The sequence below is a fragment of the Podarcis filfolensis genome, assembly GCF_964270895.1.
Source record: "Podarcis filfolensis genome assembly, chromosome: 3".
In the NCBI taxonomy this organism is placed as follows: Eukaryota; Metazoa; Chordata; class Lepidosauria; order Squamata; family Lacertidae; genus Podarcis; species Podarcis filfolensis.
The window spans coordinates 95171193-95187184 of record NC_139606.1 but is presented as its reverse complement, the minus strand read 5'-3'; the positions used below and the strand labels follow the sequence as shown (position 1 = coordinate 95187184).

The 15992-nt window shown below is 39.4% G+C and overlaps 1 protein-coding gene across 7 annotated transcripts in view; it reads right to left on the bottom strand.

Annotated features, from left to right (window-relative positions):
* Positions 1 to 15992, bottom strand: part of USH2A (usherin) — a 432455-nt gene that overhangs the window by 300616 nt on the left and 115847 nt on the right. For all 7 annotated transcript variants that reach the window (XR_014545784.1, XM_083604668.1, XM_083604669.1 and 4 more), the window contains one exon: positions 8426 to 8556. Coding sequence is in view for 6 of the 7 variants with exons in the window: in XM_083604668.1 (XP_083460794.1) it covers positions 8426 to 8556 (131 nt within the window). In the remaining variant the exon portion in view is untranslated. The remainder of the gene's footprint in view (positions 1 to 8425; positions 8557 to 15992) is intronic.

Genomic DNA, 15992 nt, shown 5'->3' with positions numbered 1-15992 from the left:
TCCTATCATTCATAGTGGCCATCCTCCCACAGTCTGGCTATTACTGGGTTTATCCTTGTACCAGGAATTCCAGTGGTAAGGACGAGTGTCAGGGCTCGGGCATGTGCAGCTGTCTTCTAGGGCTACAGATTGCTACCAGCCATGGTGGCTATGTTCCACCTCTACTACTAGAGGCCATATGCCTCTTAATGCCAATTGCTGGCAAACATAAGTGGGGAGAGTATTATTATACTCATGTCCTGCTTCCCGGCTTCCCGTGGATATTAGGCAACAAATGGATAGCTCAACTGGTTAGAGCATGCTGCTGATAATGCCAAGGTTGCAGGTTTGATCTCCATAAGGGACAGCTGCATATTCCTGCATTGCAGGGGGTTGGACTAGTTGATCCTCATGGTCCCTTCCAACTCTATGAGTATGATATCTTGTTGGCCACCATGAGAACCAGATGCTGAACTAGATGGGCCTTTGCTCTGAACCAGCAGGGCTATTTTTACTTATTTGAAACATTCATATGCCACTTAAATATTACCCTCTTATAGTCCTTCCTGTCCAGGACTAGACAGTGGAAGAAATACACCAACCAGGCAGCTGCTGCAGAAATACTCACCACATGGGGCAACTGCACATGAATCCAAAGACTCCCAAGCTCAGATAGAAACCTAGATACCATTACTCATGTATTTTTAGTTCCCTTTGAAACATAACGCAAACCACACACTTACATACAAAAACAAAACAGAACCAAATATCTTGTCTAATATACTCAGGAAGGAATTAAACATTGTACCTCTTCTGATCATTCCACCAGCAGAAGCATGTTAGCTTCCTAGACGGAACTATCCTCCATTCCTCCACCTTGTGCTGTTCTCCTGGCCCCTCCCTGAACCAGTTGCGTGTGTGTGTGTTTGTGTGTGCAATGGTAGGAGGGCAGAAACCCCATTGCACAAGCAGAAGTCTCTGTATAGGGCTCCTGTTGATTGGACTCATTAGATGAATCCCACCCTAAAACTAGAACATTTGTGTGCCTGTGTTTCTTGACATATCTATCGCATTTTATAAATATTATTAGCCACTTTGAGGACCCTAGTAAAAAAGGGGGATATAAATCTACTAAATAAATAAACCAACATATATACACAAACCCAGTGTTTATATACTGGAACATGTTAAAAAAAATCCTTCGCACACCACAAGAGAGGTAGCAATTCAAAAGTACCTTTTGTAATATTAAATACAGTATTTTACTTTATGGGTTATTACTCAGAAGCCTTAGATGATGTGAAATGTTACATAGCAATCTAACAGGAGTGAGTCCCCAGGACTATATAAACCAGGGCTCCAGAATCTATTCTGGCTTCCTGTTGGCTTCAGGGAACAGTTAAAGAGTTGTTGGGTTTTGACCTTTCTAAAGCACTAAATGGCCTGTGTTTAATTTACTTATGATGACTCCCTTCTCTACAGTCTATAGCAAGACATATTCACCCGATTCCAAAACTGTTATCCTTTATGCACCAGATTAAAAGTGCAAATTATTTACACCTTCCATTACCAGTTTTATTCATCAACTATTGCTGCAACCACATTGTAAACAGTTTTAGGTTCCAAGTCTTTTTTAATTTTTTAAAAAATGTTTTATAAATGAAATGTAAGCCACCTTAAGACCTTTTAATTGGAAAGCCTAGTTAAAAATGAGAGAAAGTACAGTGGTACCTTGGTTCCTGAGCGCCTCTGTTGTCATACGTTTCGGTTCTCGAATGCCAAAAACCCGGAAGTAAATTCTTCTGTTTTCAAACATTTTTTGGAACCTGAACCTGTGACGCAGCTTCCACTGAGTGTAAGAAGTTCTTGTAATCAATGGGAAGCTATGCCTTGGTTTCCGAATGTTTTGGAAGCCAAACGGGCTTCCGGAACGGATTACATCTGAGAACCAAGGTATCAGTATACTTGTGTTATTATAGCTCTACTAATGTATATGGTGACATATAATAAAAGCTCAACAAAGAAGCATTTCTTACATTTGTTTCAAATTTGTATGTCAACACTAGCATGGCCACTATTGTTGGCTGTGGTTTCATCTTCTTTTTTGGATGCTTGCTTTACAGAGAGGCACTACAATCAAAACTCCTGCTGGATTGGGGAATAGAGAAGGAATTCGCCAGAAGTGACCCTGCACCTATTTCTCCCAGCTCCACCAATGCAGAGCTCCTTGTTATGCCTGCCGAACACGTGGGTAGGCAAACATGTCACTGACAGGATCCTCACCAACAGCAGCCCACAAAAAGTTCTGTTATTGGGTGGGGATGAGATGTGGAGGAATGAGGTACCCTTTCATCCACTGGATCCCAAGGCTGCCTGACTGCCATCATGCAGCAACATCAGGCCCAATTCAGGCTCAGTTGCTAAGCCAGTGCCAGGCTGGTGCAGCAGTCTGTCTAACCTCCTCTTAACTTCCACCACAACCAGTGGTGGATCCTGGTGCTCCATCAAGTTCCTCTACTTCCTGGACAGGGTTTGGTCTGCAGCCTAAACCAGAAGAAGAAACCATAATGAGTGCCATCTAACTAAATCATACTTTGAGTAGACTCAGTGAAATCAATGGACGTAAGTTAGTCACGACCAATTTATGTCCACTGATTTCAGTACATCTATTCTGAGTATGACATACCTAGTTAGGTAACACCCATCAATACTAGAATTTAAAGATCTGCTTAGACATATGTGGGGAAGCTTTCTTCTTACATGATGGAAGTTTTCACTTTTACTACTGGTTAAGAAAAGCTCCCTTAAACTCATGGAACTAATTTCTTGGTTCTTTGAATCCTGGTCTGAGCCATTTTCACTTAACTTTCCAAGAACCATGTTTGGACACTAAGGCTTGAGCACCAAGCTTCTGCTCCATTCAGATAAGAGGATGTGATTCACTAACTCCCTTTCCATCTGCAGCCCCCAACACTTATTCCCATACTATTCTCCAATGCCCAGGAGCAGATTTCAAGTTCTTTTAAGGTCTGTATAAAATATTTCCACCTTATTTCCAAAGTATTGTTGATATCTTTGTTTTCCTGAAAACAACTTTGACACATCCAGATTTCTGTTTTATGCACCAGTTCACTCCTGAAAAATAAATTATTCAAACGGATGCACATTATAGTGGAAAGGACAAAACATGTATGTTTACTAGATGTAGGTGGAAATGCAATTTGTATGTACAGTGGAATGTGCATCCTACTGACATGTTTTGCTGGCAAGATGTGCACTTAGATGCTCATTCCAACATGTGTTCTGATGTGCATTCAGCCTCCTGTTTGCTTCTCTCTCTGGTGAGTTTGCGCAAGAGTTTGCACATCCACCTGCTGATTATATTTCTCCCCCTGGTAAAAAGTAAACTAGACAGAATTGAACATAAGGAAGGTCCAGGTAATTGCTCGTACCAGTGAAACAATATCTGTGTTGGAAATCGAACTGTCAGATTACCACGGTATCCCTACTTTTCACTAGAGCTGCAGGAGAAATAAAATCAACATTTCAACTTCACTTTATTTCATCCAAAGTTCCTTTTGCAGCTCAGAGTAGGGGAATGTAAAAGGGGAAGGGGAAGGTGTTAGTGGGTCCTAGCTCTGCGTCCAAAGACAGAAAAATCAATAGCTTTTTTTTTTGACACTAATTGCATCCTTTTTCAAACACTGCAGATTATTTATGGAAAGCTCTTTGCAGCACCATGCCTAGCAGCTTCAGGAAGAGTATATTGTCAAAAGTGGATGTAGAATCTGTATTTGGATAAATGATGACTGTCTTGGAATCATTAGCCCAGTCCTTAAAAGAGCAATCGCACACCCCAAGACAGGCATGTGATAGCATTTGTAGGAGACAGCTTTCTGGTATCATTTGTATGTAAGAACTGCATTTAAAACTAAACTTCTGTATAATCATAATTTTCTCCATTTGCATTAAAATAAATGTATCCAAACACATACATAATTGTAACCTATTACACAAGAGTCATGATTTTAGTGATCTGAATGACTAACGGCCTGGTAAATGAACTCTATAAATTTTAGATTTGTAGGAAGCAAAACAGATGTAAGCACAATACTAAAAACAACAGGAAAACGCAACGACAGTGCTCATGCATTCATTCTAGAATGAATGTGTGTTATAGGGAACTTCTTGTTTAATTAGTGTTTGTTCTTTATGAAGGAGACTGCAATAAAATATATTATCTGGGGATATAGCCAAATTAAGATTCATATTATGTACAGCTTTGTGGAAAGGCAAACCAGTATCAAGCCGCTCAACATGTTTCACAGTAGTCAAAGTTAGAATGGCACATAAATAGTAACAGCAGATTCAGTGCATGATGCTTTATCAAGGATATTTTCAGCAGCCATCAACAATCATACAGCTATGTCAATCAGACCTGTGTCTAAGATTTGTTCATGTCTGCCACTACAGTAAGAGTGTCTTGGACAAAGATGCCCAAATATTAGTCTAAAATACAAGATAAATGATACACCAATGATAATATAATTTTTAAACAAAATATGTTGCTACATAAAAGCTGTAACTTAGTAGTTAAATGACCTGTTTCCTCCTAGCTCTTCTTTTCTCAAGTACACTGATTACTAGAGATAAAATCCTAAGCATTTTCAAAAGGTATATGTGCTTATTTTCAAAAAGAGTAAGTATTCATCAGAGTTACTGCTTTTCGTCAGTCTGATATATTGGTATACAGAGAAGTTCTCTGTCCCACGAGAATGCATTTTACAGGCCAACAAGCTTTCCGTTTCATACACTATTTTTTATTGTCTTCCACCCTATTTCAACATTTTAATATTTTACAAACACACATTTCATTATCGTAGTTTAATAATTAAAACCAGAACTGGTGTCATGCCCAATTAATGTGCCCTGGTAGCATGCCCATTAGTTTTTCCATTAGTGAATTCAACAATACTAATGGGATTACTAGCATGGGATGCTAATTGGGCGTGACATAAGAAACTGGCTTACTTCTTAGCATACCCTTGCTAATGATGAAATTAATGAGCATTTTATTAAATGCTGTCTCATCAAAGTGTACTTAGTTAGCGTTAAAATTGTTACAAACGATGCTGCATGCCAAAGATGAGGTGTCTACAAAAGTGATTCTTTATATGTTTTGGCAACAATCTGGAGCATTTTATTTTATTCATCAGAAATCACATTTGTAGCAACACAATTTTGACATTTTAAGCTACATAAGGGAATATGCCAACCAGAGTCAAAAGTTGGAGAAAATCACTCTGCAGATATGAGACACAGTCATCTGAATGCTTCTGTAACATGTTAAAAGCTGAATGACTACAGTCCACAACCCATTTACTTTGTAACAGTGCTGTCAGCTCTAATAGGAATTGCTTTGGAGTAAAAGAATTTCAACTATAGTAATCACATTTAAATATTCTGAGATAAGCAAGATTTGGACAAGAATATCCCTTATAAAAAGCTATAGAAAGAAGCAGGTCTCTCCAGGAGGAAACCATTGCATTCTCATGCCAGTTATGTGCAGGTGGAAAGGGAACTACACTTTTAAAAAAGAAGAAGTTATTCTTTTCTAGATACTTCTATGGTCTCCTCACCAAAACTCTAACTGTTCACTAGTGGGGGATGAAAACTCCTAATAAGATGAGTTATCAATAAATGTATTTGTGGAAAGAGGAGGCTAGAGAAGGTAGACCAACAGACATAACAGGCCACCAAGGACAAGTTTCGCTTCTGTTTCATTTTCTTGCTATGGGGTGTCCATGTCAGAAGGCTCCACCTCCATATCATGTTCTGAGTCCAGTGAAAGAACTGAAGGCAAGATGCAGTTGAACAGCTTGTTTTATAGATCCTAAGTGTTCACACAGCACAACAGAAAGTCCAGCGGATCTCAGGGCATGTATAGCTCCACTAGCCCTAACACTACAAAACAGCAACAATTCTTTCTAAGGTTCTTCAGGAGAGAATATTTCTTCTAATTCCAAAGACATCACAGAGTGCCTTCTCAACTGCTTCAAGTTCTGCTTTGTCTCAATTTGGATCTCAGATAGCAGGATCTAGATGTCCAGGTTGACAATTGATCCATTCAGGCACAAATGTCACCTTCCTGCACCCACCCACCCCTGGTCTATGTAAACCCAAGTAACTAACTCAGGGAGGCTGGGAAGGTGGATAAGGACTAGCATTCTTCTCATATATTGTTGTTGTTTAGTCATTTAGTCGTGTCCGACTCTTCATGACCCCATGGACCAAAGCACGCCAGGCACTCGTGTCTTCCACTGCCTCCCGCAGTTTGGTCAAACTCATGCTGGTAGCTTCGAGAACACTGTCCAACCATCTCGTCCTCTGTCGTTGCCTTCTCCTTGTGCCCTCCATCTTTCCCAACATCAGGGTCTTTTCCAGGGAGTCTTCTCTTCTCATGAGGTGGCCAAAGTATTGGAGCCTCAGCTTCATGATCTGTCCTTCCAGTGAGCACTCAGGGCTGATTTCCTTCAGAATGGATAGGTTTGATCTTCTTGCAGTCCATGGGACTCTCAAGAGTCTCCTCCAGCACCGTAATTCAAAAGCATCAATTCTTCGGTGATCAGCCTTCTTTATGGTCCAGCTCTCACTTCCATACATTACTACTGGGAAAACCATGGCTTTAACTATACGGACCTTTGTTGGTCTCATATATTAGTCCTGTCTAATATATTTCCCTCTTGGTGCCCTCCTGAAAAGGGTCTCCTCATCCTTCCAGGTTAGAAGCTCCCTATGTATCCAGACCTCTGGGTAAGAGATGTACCTTCAAACTGCTTGATCAGCCCTTCTAGTGGGTTCCTGAGACTTGCCATTGCCTCGCTTGCCAGGGGCCTTCCTGGGAGAATGCAAGGCTGGAGGTTTATGTTGGCTTAAACCTCTTCCCCAGGCTAACAAGCCTGACTTCAGTCTCCAGCAGCCACACCACTTGCCTGGATGCAAAGTTGCTTCCTCTCTGCCCCAGCTAGCTCTACATGGGCATTCCTCAGCCTTTCTTCCTACTTCCAGCCCCCCAAATTCTGCCTGGCTCTCTACATCTTTTATTTCCACCCTACTCTTCCTAGTGGCTTTTCTGCCCATACCTGCAATCTTGTGATGCATGTTCATCAGACCCATTAGGATGGTGAGCAGGACAGTGGTGATAGAAACTGCACTGGGAAAGACTTTGGGAGCTTTTCATAGTTGGTCTTCAAGCCCATTATGTATCTACTAAAGTCAGGACCGGAGTCAGCATCTGGTGTCCTTAAGCAGCTGCCAGGGCTTTAGCTGTTCCCTGGCAAAGTCCAATGTTGATGCTTGCCCTGTGCCTCTTAAAAAAAAAATACACTCTGGTGCAGCAGAACACACCATGCCCAGGGCCTCATCAATCCTGGAACTGTAACCTGTAGCCTCCATGCAAGACTGATGTAAGGACTATATCATACGCCAGGAACAAATACGGTAACAAGAGGCAGGTCTTAGCTTCCAATAATAATAAACCACTGTAATATTGCTAAATTGGCTTATTAATTAACTTGCTAGCCATCCTATTGTTGGAAATTAGATGATGGACTAGCAGAAAAGTTCCTATGTTGGTATGAAACTTCACATCACAGTGTATTTGTCAGTTTTTACGATGCCACATGACTTGTCCTTTTTGTCCATTTTTTGCGTATGGGGAACAATAAGCCTAAATCTAATCTGCATTTAACTGGTCTGGTCTGGTCCCTACACTTTGACAAGTGCAGCTCACAGAGCAATATATTCAGGAATGCTTCCAGAATTCTTGCCACACACTGGCAGCAAAAAAAGACATGCTGTACTTCACACTGGTGACACAGTCACATGAAAGCCCTTAATATATGTAATATATTCAAAATCCACATTATTCTCATTTCTTTTCAAAGTTTCTTCCTAGGCTGTCTAATCATAGGTTTATTTTTCTTCTGCCAAACTTATATTTGAATTAGCATGTACACTTTTTAATACATACATTTAAAAAAAAAATACTGGCAATACTGGCATTTGTGTTATTTTTACATAATAAACAGTTTTTTATTTCATTAGATAATCTAGTTTTAAAAGGAGTGTTGTCAGCTTTGCAGAGTTTGAGATTATATTACTGAAGTTCTGTCTGCATCCACAAAGATCTTGAATTATACAATCTTAGTGTCAGTATTTCATGGGGTCCAAACAATTTTAATGCAGAAATTTAACTCAATTTGACTTCGTAACTTATTAGTAATTCAGTGCCAGAGAAACAATAGGTTTTAAACTTCTGTCCTCTAACAAACTTCACTACAATTTAAATGAACCCATTAACCTATTAATTAATAAGCAGAAAAAGAAGAAAAATCATATCATTAAAAGGCATAAAATGCTTTTGAGACTGGCAAATTTACTATACCTGAGGATCAAAGAGAAAGTAAGGACGTCCCCTCTGCAACTGAAGTACAATATATTCCTCTTGATTCCCAGGTGACACGGAGAAAAGAATTAGACCATCAAGTTCCTTAGTTCTGAAACTCACTTTAATGCCTGGTTAGAAATAAAAGGATATTATTTACCTCTCAGTTTTTCATGCATTCATAGAAATCAATGTGTCTGATAAGAAAAAAAAGCCAGAACTACTATCCAGGGGGACCAGGGGAAATATGTGCACTTGAAGCACATGATGCAATTAACATGAGTTCTGAATGTGCTAGAAAAATTACCTGCTCAGGTGTTGCTTTCTAAAAATGTACCTCATGAAAGATGAAGTTCACTTTTCCATCTGCTCTACCTTTCCTCCTACCACTAATAAAGATGGTTTATTCCTATGCTGTGTCAAACTCCACCTCATATTTTAATGAGTCTTCCCTTTCCACAAAAGTGGTGTTTTCTTCTCCCTCATTTTTGGAGAATGGAAGAACTTTGAAGGAATTCCATTAGAGGCAAGTGTGTGTGTTACACTTGCCTTATTAAATGTACAAAATGGAAGACTGGGGGCTCTTTGTACACAGGCTTACATCCTGGCAGGACCTCCTAGAGTGACCATGTGACCCCATAACCTGAGATGGTTACTCTAGGAAGTAATGTAAGCCTTTGTACAAAGAACCCCACACTGTATTTTACTGTCATGGAGAATAAACACTTGGCAAATTTTCTGCCTCAGGTGTCAAAAGAAGTTGACTGGATTTGGATAGTACTATGTGCCTTGACATGAAGCAAGGGATGCAATTTGCTGCTCCGCCTCAGGCAGCAAAATGTCTTGGGCTGGCCTTGTCTACAATTATGGCTGCTAGGCAGGAAAAAGCATGTACTTAGGAGGACAGTGAAAAGTAAGCATTTGATGAGGATTTTATTGACACAATTTTGGCACTTTTGTGACGAATATTAAAATTATTTGTGGGATTCCATGCTGTTTTCAACAAGGTCAGTTATGATTAACAATGTGCTCTAACTTCCTATCTACTCATACGCATATCCTTGTGGTTCCCCCTTAGCACATTAAACACAGAGCTGGCTAATTTATTGGGTTTTACCCAGCTGTAGCAAATGAATCAACTTCTTCACATTCATTTTTTCCCTTCCTTTGCCAGGCAGAAAATAATAAGTAATGGGAAGCTCTTTGTGTAGACAGAAACTATTATGAAAAATTAAAGAATCATAACTGCAACACGTATTCATATTACATAAGGCTACTAATTACCTCACGCCACAAGCAATATCCTTTGACCCACAGACTTTAATCATGCCACAGGTTGTCACCGAGTGCATCACAGTGTACTCACAAATATTAAGACGTTCACTTGAGATAATGAACATCAATCATGCTATTAAAGTAGCTGTTCAGAGCTATGCAACAATTGACTTTGAATAAACATAACAGGGGATATAATCAAAATCTCCTTTAGTGTTTAGGTGGCATTTCAGAGGGCTAGGGGTGGCACAAAGAAAAAGGAGAACTGGAGGGAAAAACAGAGAAATTTGTCCTCAGGGCGATGTCATGGTTACTTAATTTCTGAGTATTCCTTTACATATATTTACCTTTTTAAAACTGATTGCTACTAAAATATTGAAGGCAGATTAAAAATACATAAAAACCAACATTAAAACAACTAATAAGAGACACAAGGTAAAAGAGTCAGCTTCAGTAATTGCCTGACAGTCCTGTAAATAATACCTAAACTCTTGACAGTATTTGTACTAGTGCGTTTGGTAATGATACTGGTGTGGCATGTCATGTTCTAAGAACATCAAGTTTTGAGCCATTGGTCTATTGCAGAGCTTTCCAAATGGTGTATCGTGACACATTAGTGTGCCGGCTGCAGTGTGCAGATGCGTCATGTGATTCAGTAAGATCCTCTTGAAAGTGCTCTCTTTCTATCAGCGTTGCTTTGCCAGCATATATGTTACAGAAACCACATTAGATCTCTATCAAGGAGCTGCCACATGGTACCTGTAATATATAGCTGGACCCTTAATTGAGAAGCTTTGAATATTATTATATTAAATAAAGGCTAGAGCTGGATGGTGAAAGGTCTCTTTAATATATTTTTCCAGCCCTTTCCTACAGCTTGCTGAGCCACTGAGTGTCTCAATTACCTACTGATTTCATATATTTTATTTTATTCTATTCTCTTCATTGTTCTCAACTTTCCACATCACACTGTCATACACTTTCTGTGTTTTGCTGGATGGCTCTAAGATGAAAAACTATGTAGCCTTACTTTCGACCCAGGGGTACGATGCCTTCTGCAACACAACTATCTTTAGGAACAGTGAACAAGTGATTTTTCAGGGAAATTGATAGTAGTGCAAATATAGCCAACTTAACTCTGCTGGTAGCAGAAAAAGGAACATTCCTAAAACTCCTTGGGTTGGATTCAGAAAAGTACTATCAGAAGGGGCTGTCATGAGATGACTTTTGGCATGCTCCATCTGCTAAACCCTCCCAAAGGCTTTCCTGAGAGTTGGAGAACCCAAGTGAATGGGGTGGGCTAAGGTCCTGGGGAGACCGGATGACGGAGATTCCTGACTTTCACACTGAGGCTCCTTTCATAAGCGATACTTTGTGATACTTTCTTAAAGTAGTAACTGTGATCTGGGGCAGATTTGAAAAATATAATAAACTAATTAGTCCCCCCTGCCCCCGTTATTATCGTTGCAATATCTCAAAGCAACCAGAAGCTAAAGGAGGTCAATCTAAATAGGGTAAAGAAAAAGAATTGTAAACAAATCTGAATGTGGGTGGGTGGCTGAATAAAGGAATTAATAAAAGGACCAAAGGAATGGTGTTCTATACATCCTATCATTCTGGATCAAGGAAATCATCTTGATTTAGACTCAAGTACATTCTGTTATGTTAAAGTGACAAATTTGATACCTGTTTTTATTTTTTTTGCCACCCCATTATACCCACTACTGGTAAAACAAACAGGACATTTTAGCTTTAATCTTCTTACTACATAACCCAAATAACTTCAGTCATGTTTGCATTAATGTTGCATTAATCATGTTGTTGCGTATTAATGAGTTTTCAGGCTATGCTAATTACTGTCATAGATTCTGCAGCAGCCCATTAAATATACAAATTACAGAATTAAAGAGCCAGAGCTCTTCATGATTAATCTTTAAATGGAGAAAAACTAATGATGTCTGTACAAAGTTTCTCTCTACTTTGGGCTGACTGAGCCCAATGAGCAATCAATTAGAGTATTTGAGGAATAAGAAACCTCTAAGATAGTGTAAAGGGGCTTTTTTTGCACAGTTATTCAAAACAGACATTGGGGATAAAGCCTTTTCAGTTTTTCTACTATACAAACATTTATAACATCATCCAATCTTTAAGACTTTCTTAAGTGTCTACAGGCTTACATTCATTATTATGTACCCACTGGAAGCAGCTGCCTGCCTCTGTATGAATATAGTAAATCAATCTTCTCTTTTTAGCAAGGACACCAGTCCTGTTGCTCTCTAGTTAAGAAGATTTACAGCAAACCTTGGTGAAAACAAAGGCGAGATAAGTTTAGAGTCATTTGATAAGATTTGATGTATTAGAAGCACTTTCCCCTCCTAGCTCCTGAATGATGTTTTGTTTAGGAAGAGAACAATGGCTAGTGGTTAGGGATTGTAAATTAAGAGAGATGGATTCTGCACCAAGTTCTGCCACAGACACAGCGTAGAACATTAGTCAAGTCATTTAACTTCTCCTGGCCTAATTTCATGGACCATCTGTAAAGTGAAGGTTGGTACTCTTCATGCATCTAATTTCCAACATATCAAGAGAGTGGGGGTGAAATAATGCAGTTAATTATCAACGTTTTTATATTATATAAACTGCATCCTCAGATACAGCCAGAGTGCCTAAAACCAATATATATTTTTACTTATCTCGAAATATGAATGACATATGCAATCATTACCAATTGGACAGGATGCATAGGTCACAGAAATAACATTTCATGGGCAAATGTCCTGCACAGCCAGTAATAGTACCACTCAAGAATACTTCATAACTAGGGAAGCTTGAGGATTTTATATGCTCCACCTTTTGAAACAAACATACCTGATTTGTACCGCTCAGGGTCATTGCAGGTTGGAAAGTATATATGCAAATTAGTCCACAGTTCTACAAACCTTTCACTGCATAGTCCATCTGCTTTATTATTGTTGTTGTTCGTGTTGTTACAGTTTGCCCAAGGACCCTCTCTGTCTTCCCGCCCCTTCTTCTTCTTTTCTACAGCTTTAGGCTGCTTGGAGCAGCTAGAAAGTGTTAAACTGCTGCACAAGCTGAAATGCTTGTGAAAAAGCTCCAGGAAGCAGCCAAATATCTTTATGAGCTGTCCCTTTGTGGATAATTGTACGGAAAAAAAGATGGCTGCCCCCATGTGCCCATGGAAGTCACCAGCATTTTTTCCTACCAGATCTGTGTTAGTTCCGGACCTCCTGTAATAATGGACTTTTCGTTTCCTGGAGCATTTTCACAAACATTTTTAAACCACAATGTACTGTGCTGTGCTTTCTAGATTCTCCAAGCACTGTGAACTTGTAAAGAAGGAATATATATATATATCAAACCACTTTATAATCTGGAAGGAAGGAAGGAAGGATAAAGTGACCTACCTCTTGAAAATGTATACAATTTTATAACTGAGAATTTAAGCACTCGAAAATGGGATGAAACAGACTTCCTATCAGTTATGTGTGAAAAAGACATGGACCAACTTAAGCCTGATCTGCCCTTCCCTATTCACAACACAGGATATCTTCACAGGACCATTTCAGTAGCTGTGAGAGAAAAGTTGGACTCTGGTAACATCCTGCCTGGATTACTGCGGTGCATTATGTGGATGGCTGGGAACAGTTGCTCCATGAGGAATCTCCGAACACCTCTCAACACCTTAACAAACTATAGTTTCCAGGAATCTTTGGGTTGTGCCATGATTGTTAAAGTGGCATAATAATGCTTTAAATGTGTGGTGTGACTGTGACATTTGTCTTCTGCCTCAGGTGCACTAGACTTATCTTGCCAGGATTGGACCTCAGTGGCAACCTGATACAACTAGAATATGCTTTTCTGTGGAACTTTGAACTTCAGTAAAATATAGCACTAATGTAAAACATATACACTTATGAGATATGTAAGCAAGTCAAAAGGAATTTTTCTTTCTAGTTTCTAGAATTGTTGGTCTTCTACTTCTCATTCCCTCTTTTTTTTAAAAAAAAGCAGAGGTTAGAGTCAGTGTTGTTTATCCCATGGTAAGAGATAATTTAAGCAAGCTACATGAAATAAACAGTTTCTTATTCATAATATTCACAGAGCTTAAACTGTAAGGGACTTAACCCATCTTGAAGTCGTCCAAATAACTAATTGGTGATCTCTTTGATTTCCATTGTTAGGCTCAGCGTAAACCTGTGTTTAATAATGGCTTTAGTAATACAAACATTGCCCAGGCAAAAAGTAATTAAACTAACTGAGGGGGAAAGACCAAGACTAGAGCTGGGTAAAATACAAATACATCAAAATTAAAGTCAGTGTAATGATCTGAAACATGACAAATTTAGACAACAAGTACTCCAGCCAAGGCAGAATCTGGACACGTTACAATTTGGAAGAGTTGAAAGCATACATAAAGTAGAAATTCTGCAGTGAGTGAGGCTGCTTATTGATTAGGCTAAGCACATAGTGAATAAAAGATTAGGAGTGATCTGAGACAGATAATAAGCCAAAGTGAAAGCATAGAATCATGAGGAAGGAAAACCAATGGGACTCAAAAAAAAAAATGTATTGAACTGGTTTCCAAAATTCCTCACTAGCTTGCAAATAAATTTTCCTTGAACCTCTTAGTTTTGCCTTCTATCATTCTCCTGTACAGCACGGCCCTTCCTAATTAAAGGAGACGTGAAGTCACAAGTTTAAGAAAAACTAAACCTGAAAAGTTATTTGATCAGACTACAATGAGACAAAGCAAAAGGTCAGCAAAAATCAAGGAAGAAATTCAGTAGGAACTGCAAGTCATGACAGAAGTGCAGGAAGATCAAGCTACATCTAGCCTATCCCAAACTTTCAAAGCAGAACAACAAACTCAGCAACAAATCTGCCAAATGCTAATGATTCTACCAAGGAGGCAATAATTGAAAGTAAGAAATATACAATATTTCATCCTGTAGTATTTGCAGTGCCATTTCCCCTAATTATTCTTGACACAGTGACCTTCTTCAGTAGAGACATAAAACAGTTTGCTTCACTCAGAATAAATAAACTCACCAAACTTTTGTGTGGAAAACTATTTGGTATGGGGACTGTGAAAATCTAATGAAAAAGAAAAAGCCCTTCAAGTTTCTGATCACATTTAAATCAAATACAGATGCATTTTTTTCTGATGATGATTCAGCTACATAACTTGCACATCTAAACTCTCTCAATACAGTAGTTAGTGACCTTCCTCCTTGTTTTACTGTGCCTCATAAACTGATTATTTTCAATGGACTGCAGCATTAAGTTTCCCTTTCCTTTTCTCTTTTCCAATGAATCATAGAATCATAGAATCATAGGGTTGGAAGAGACCACATGGGCCATCGAGTCCAACCCCCTGCCAAGCAGGAAACACCATCAGAGCGCTCCTGACATATGGTTGTCAAGCCTCTGCTTAAAGACCTCCAAAGAAGGAGACTCCACCACACTCCTTGGCAGCAAATTCCACTGTCGAACAGCTCTTACTGTCAGGAAGTTCTTCCTAATGTTTAGGTGGAATCTTCTTTCTTGTAGTTTGGATCCATTGCTCCGTGTCCGCTTCTCTGGAGCAGCAGAAAACAACCTTTCTCCCTCCTCTATGTGACATCCTTTTATATATTTGAACATGGCTATCATATCACCCCTTAACCTCCTCTTCTCCAGGCTAAACATGCCCAGCTCCCTTAGCCGTTCCTCATAAGGCATCGTTTCCAGGCCTTTGACCATTTTGGTTGCCCTCCTCTGGACACGTTCCAGTTTGTCAGTGTCCTCCTTGAACTGTGGTGCCCAGAACTGGACACAGTACTCCAGGTGAGGTCTGAGCAGAGCAGAATACAGTGGCACTATTACTTCCCTTGATCTAGATGCTATACTCCTATTGATGCAGCCCAGAGAAAAACCTAACAGTAAAATAGGCTGGATGTTGCAGCTATAAATCAGCTTTTCCAAGATGGAGACTGCAAGCAGAGTAAATCTCTGTTGGGTATGAGATTACACTCCTAATATCCTATGACAATGAAGCAATGCCTGCTCCCTGTTTGAGGACCTTTCCATGCTTACAATGTTATAGTTTCTGTTTAATCTAATGTTTTTATGAATGAATTTGCAGCTGACTGTCTGCACCCTTGGTCACACATCTCTGTTATTAGAAAGTCTGGAGGTTTCCTTTCCACATTAAAGATGAGTTGCCTGAACTGAGAAAAGTTCTATGCATAGCTGTCAACTTATAGATTTGAAAATAAGGGACCAGCAGCCT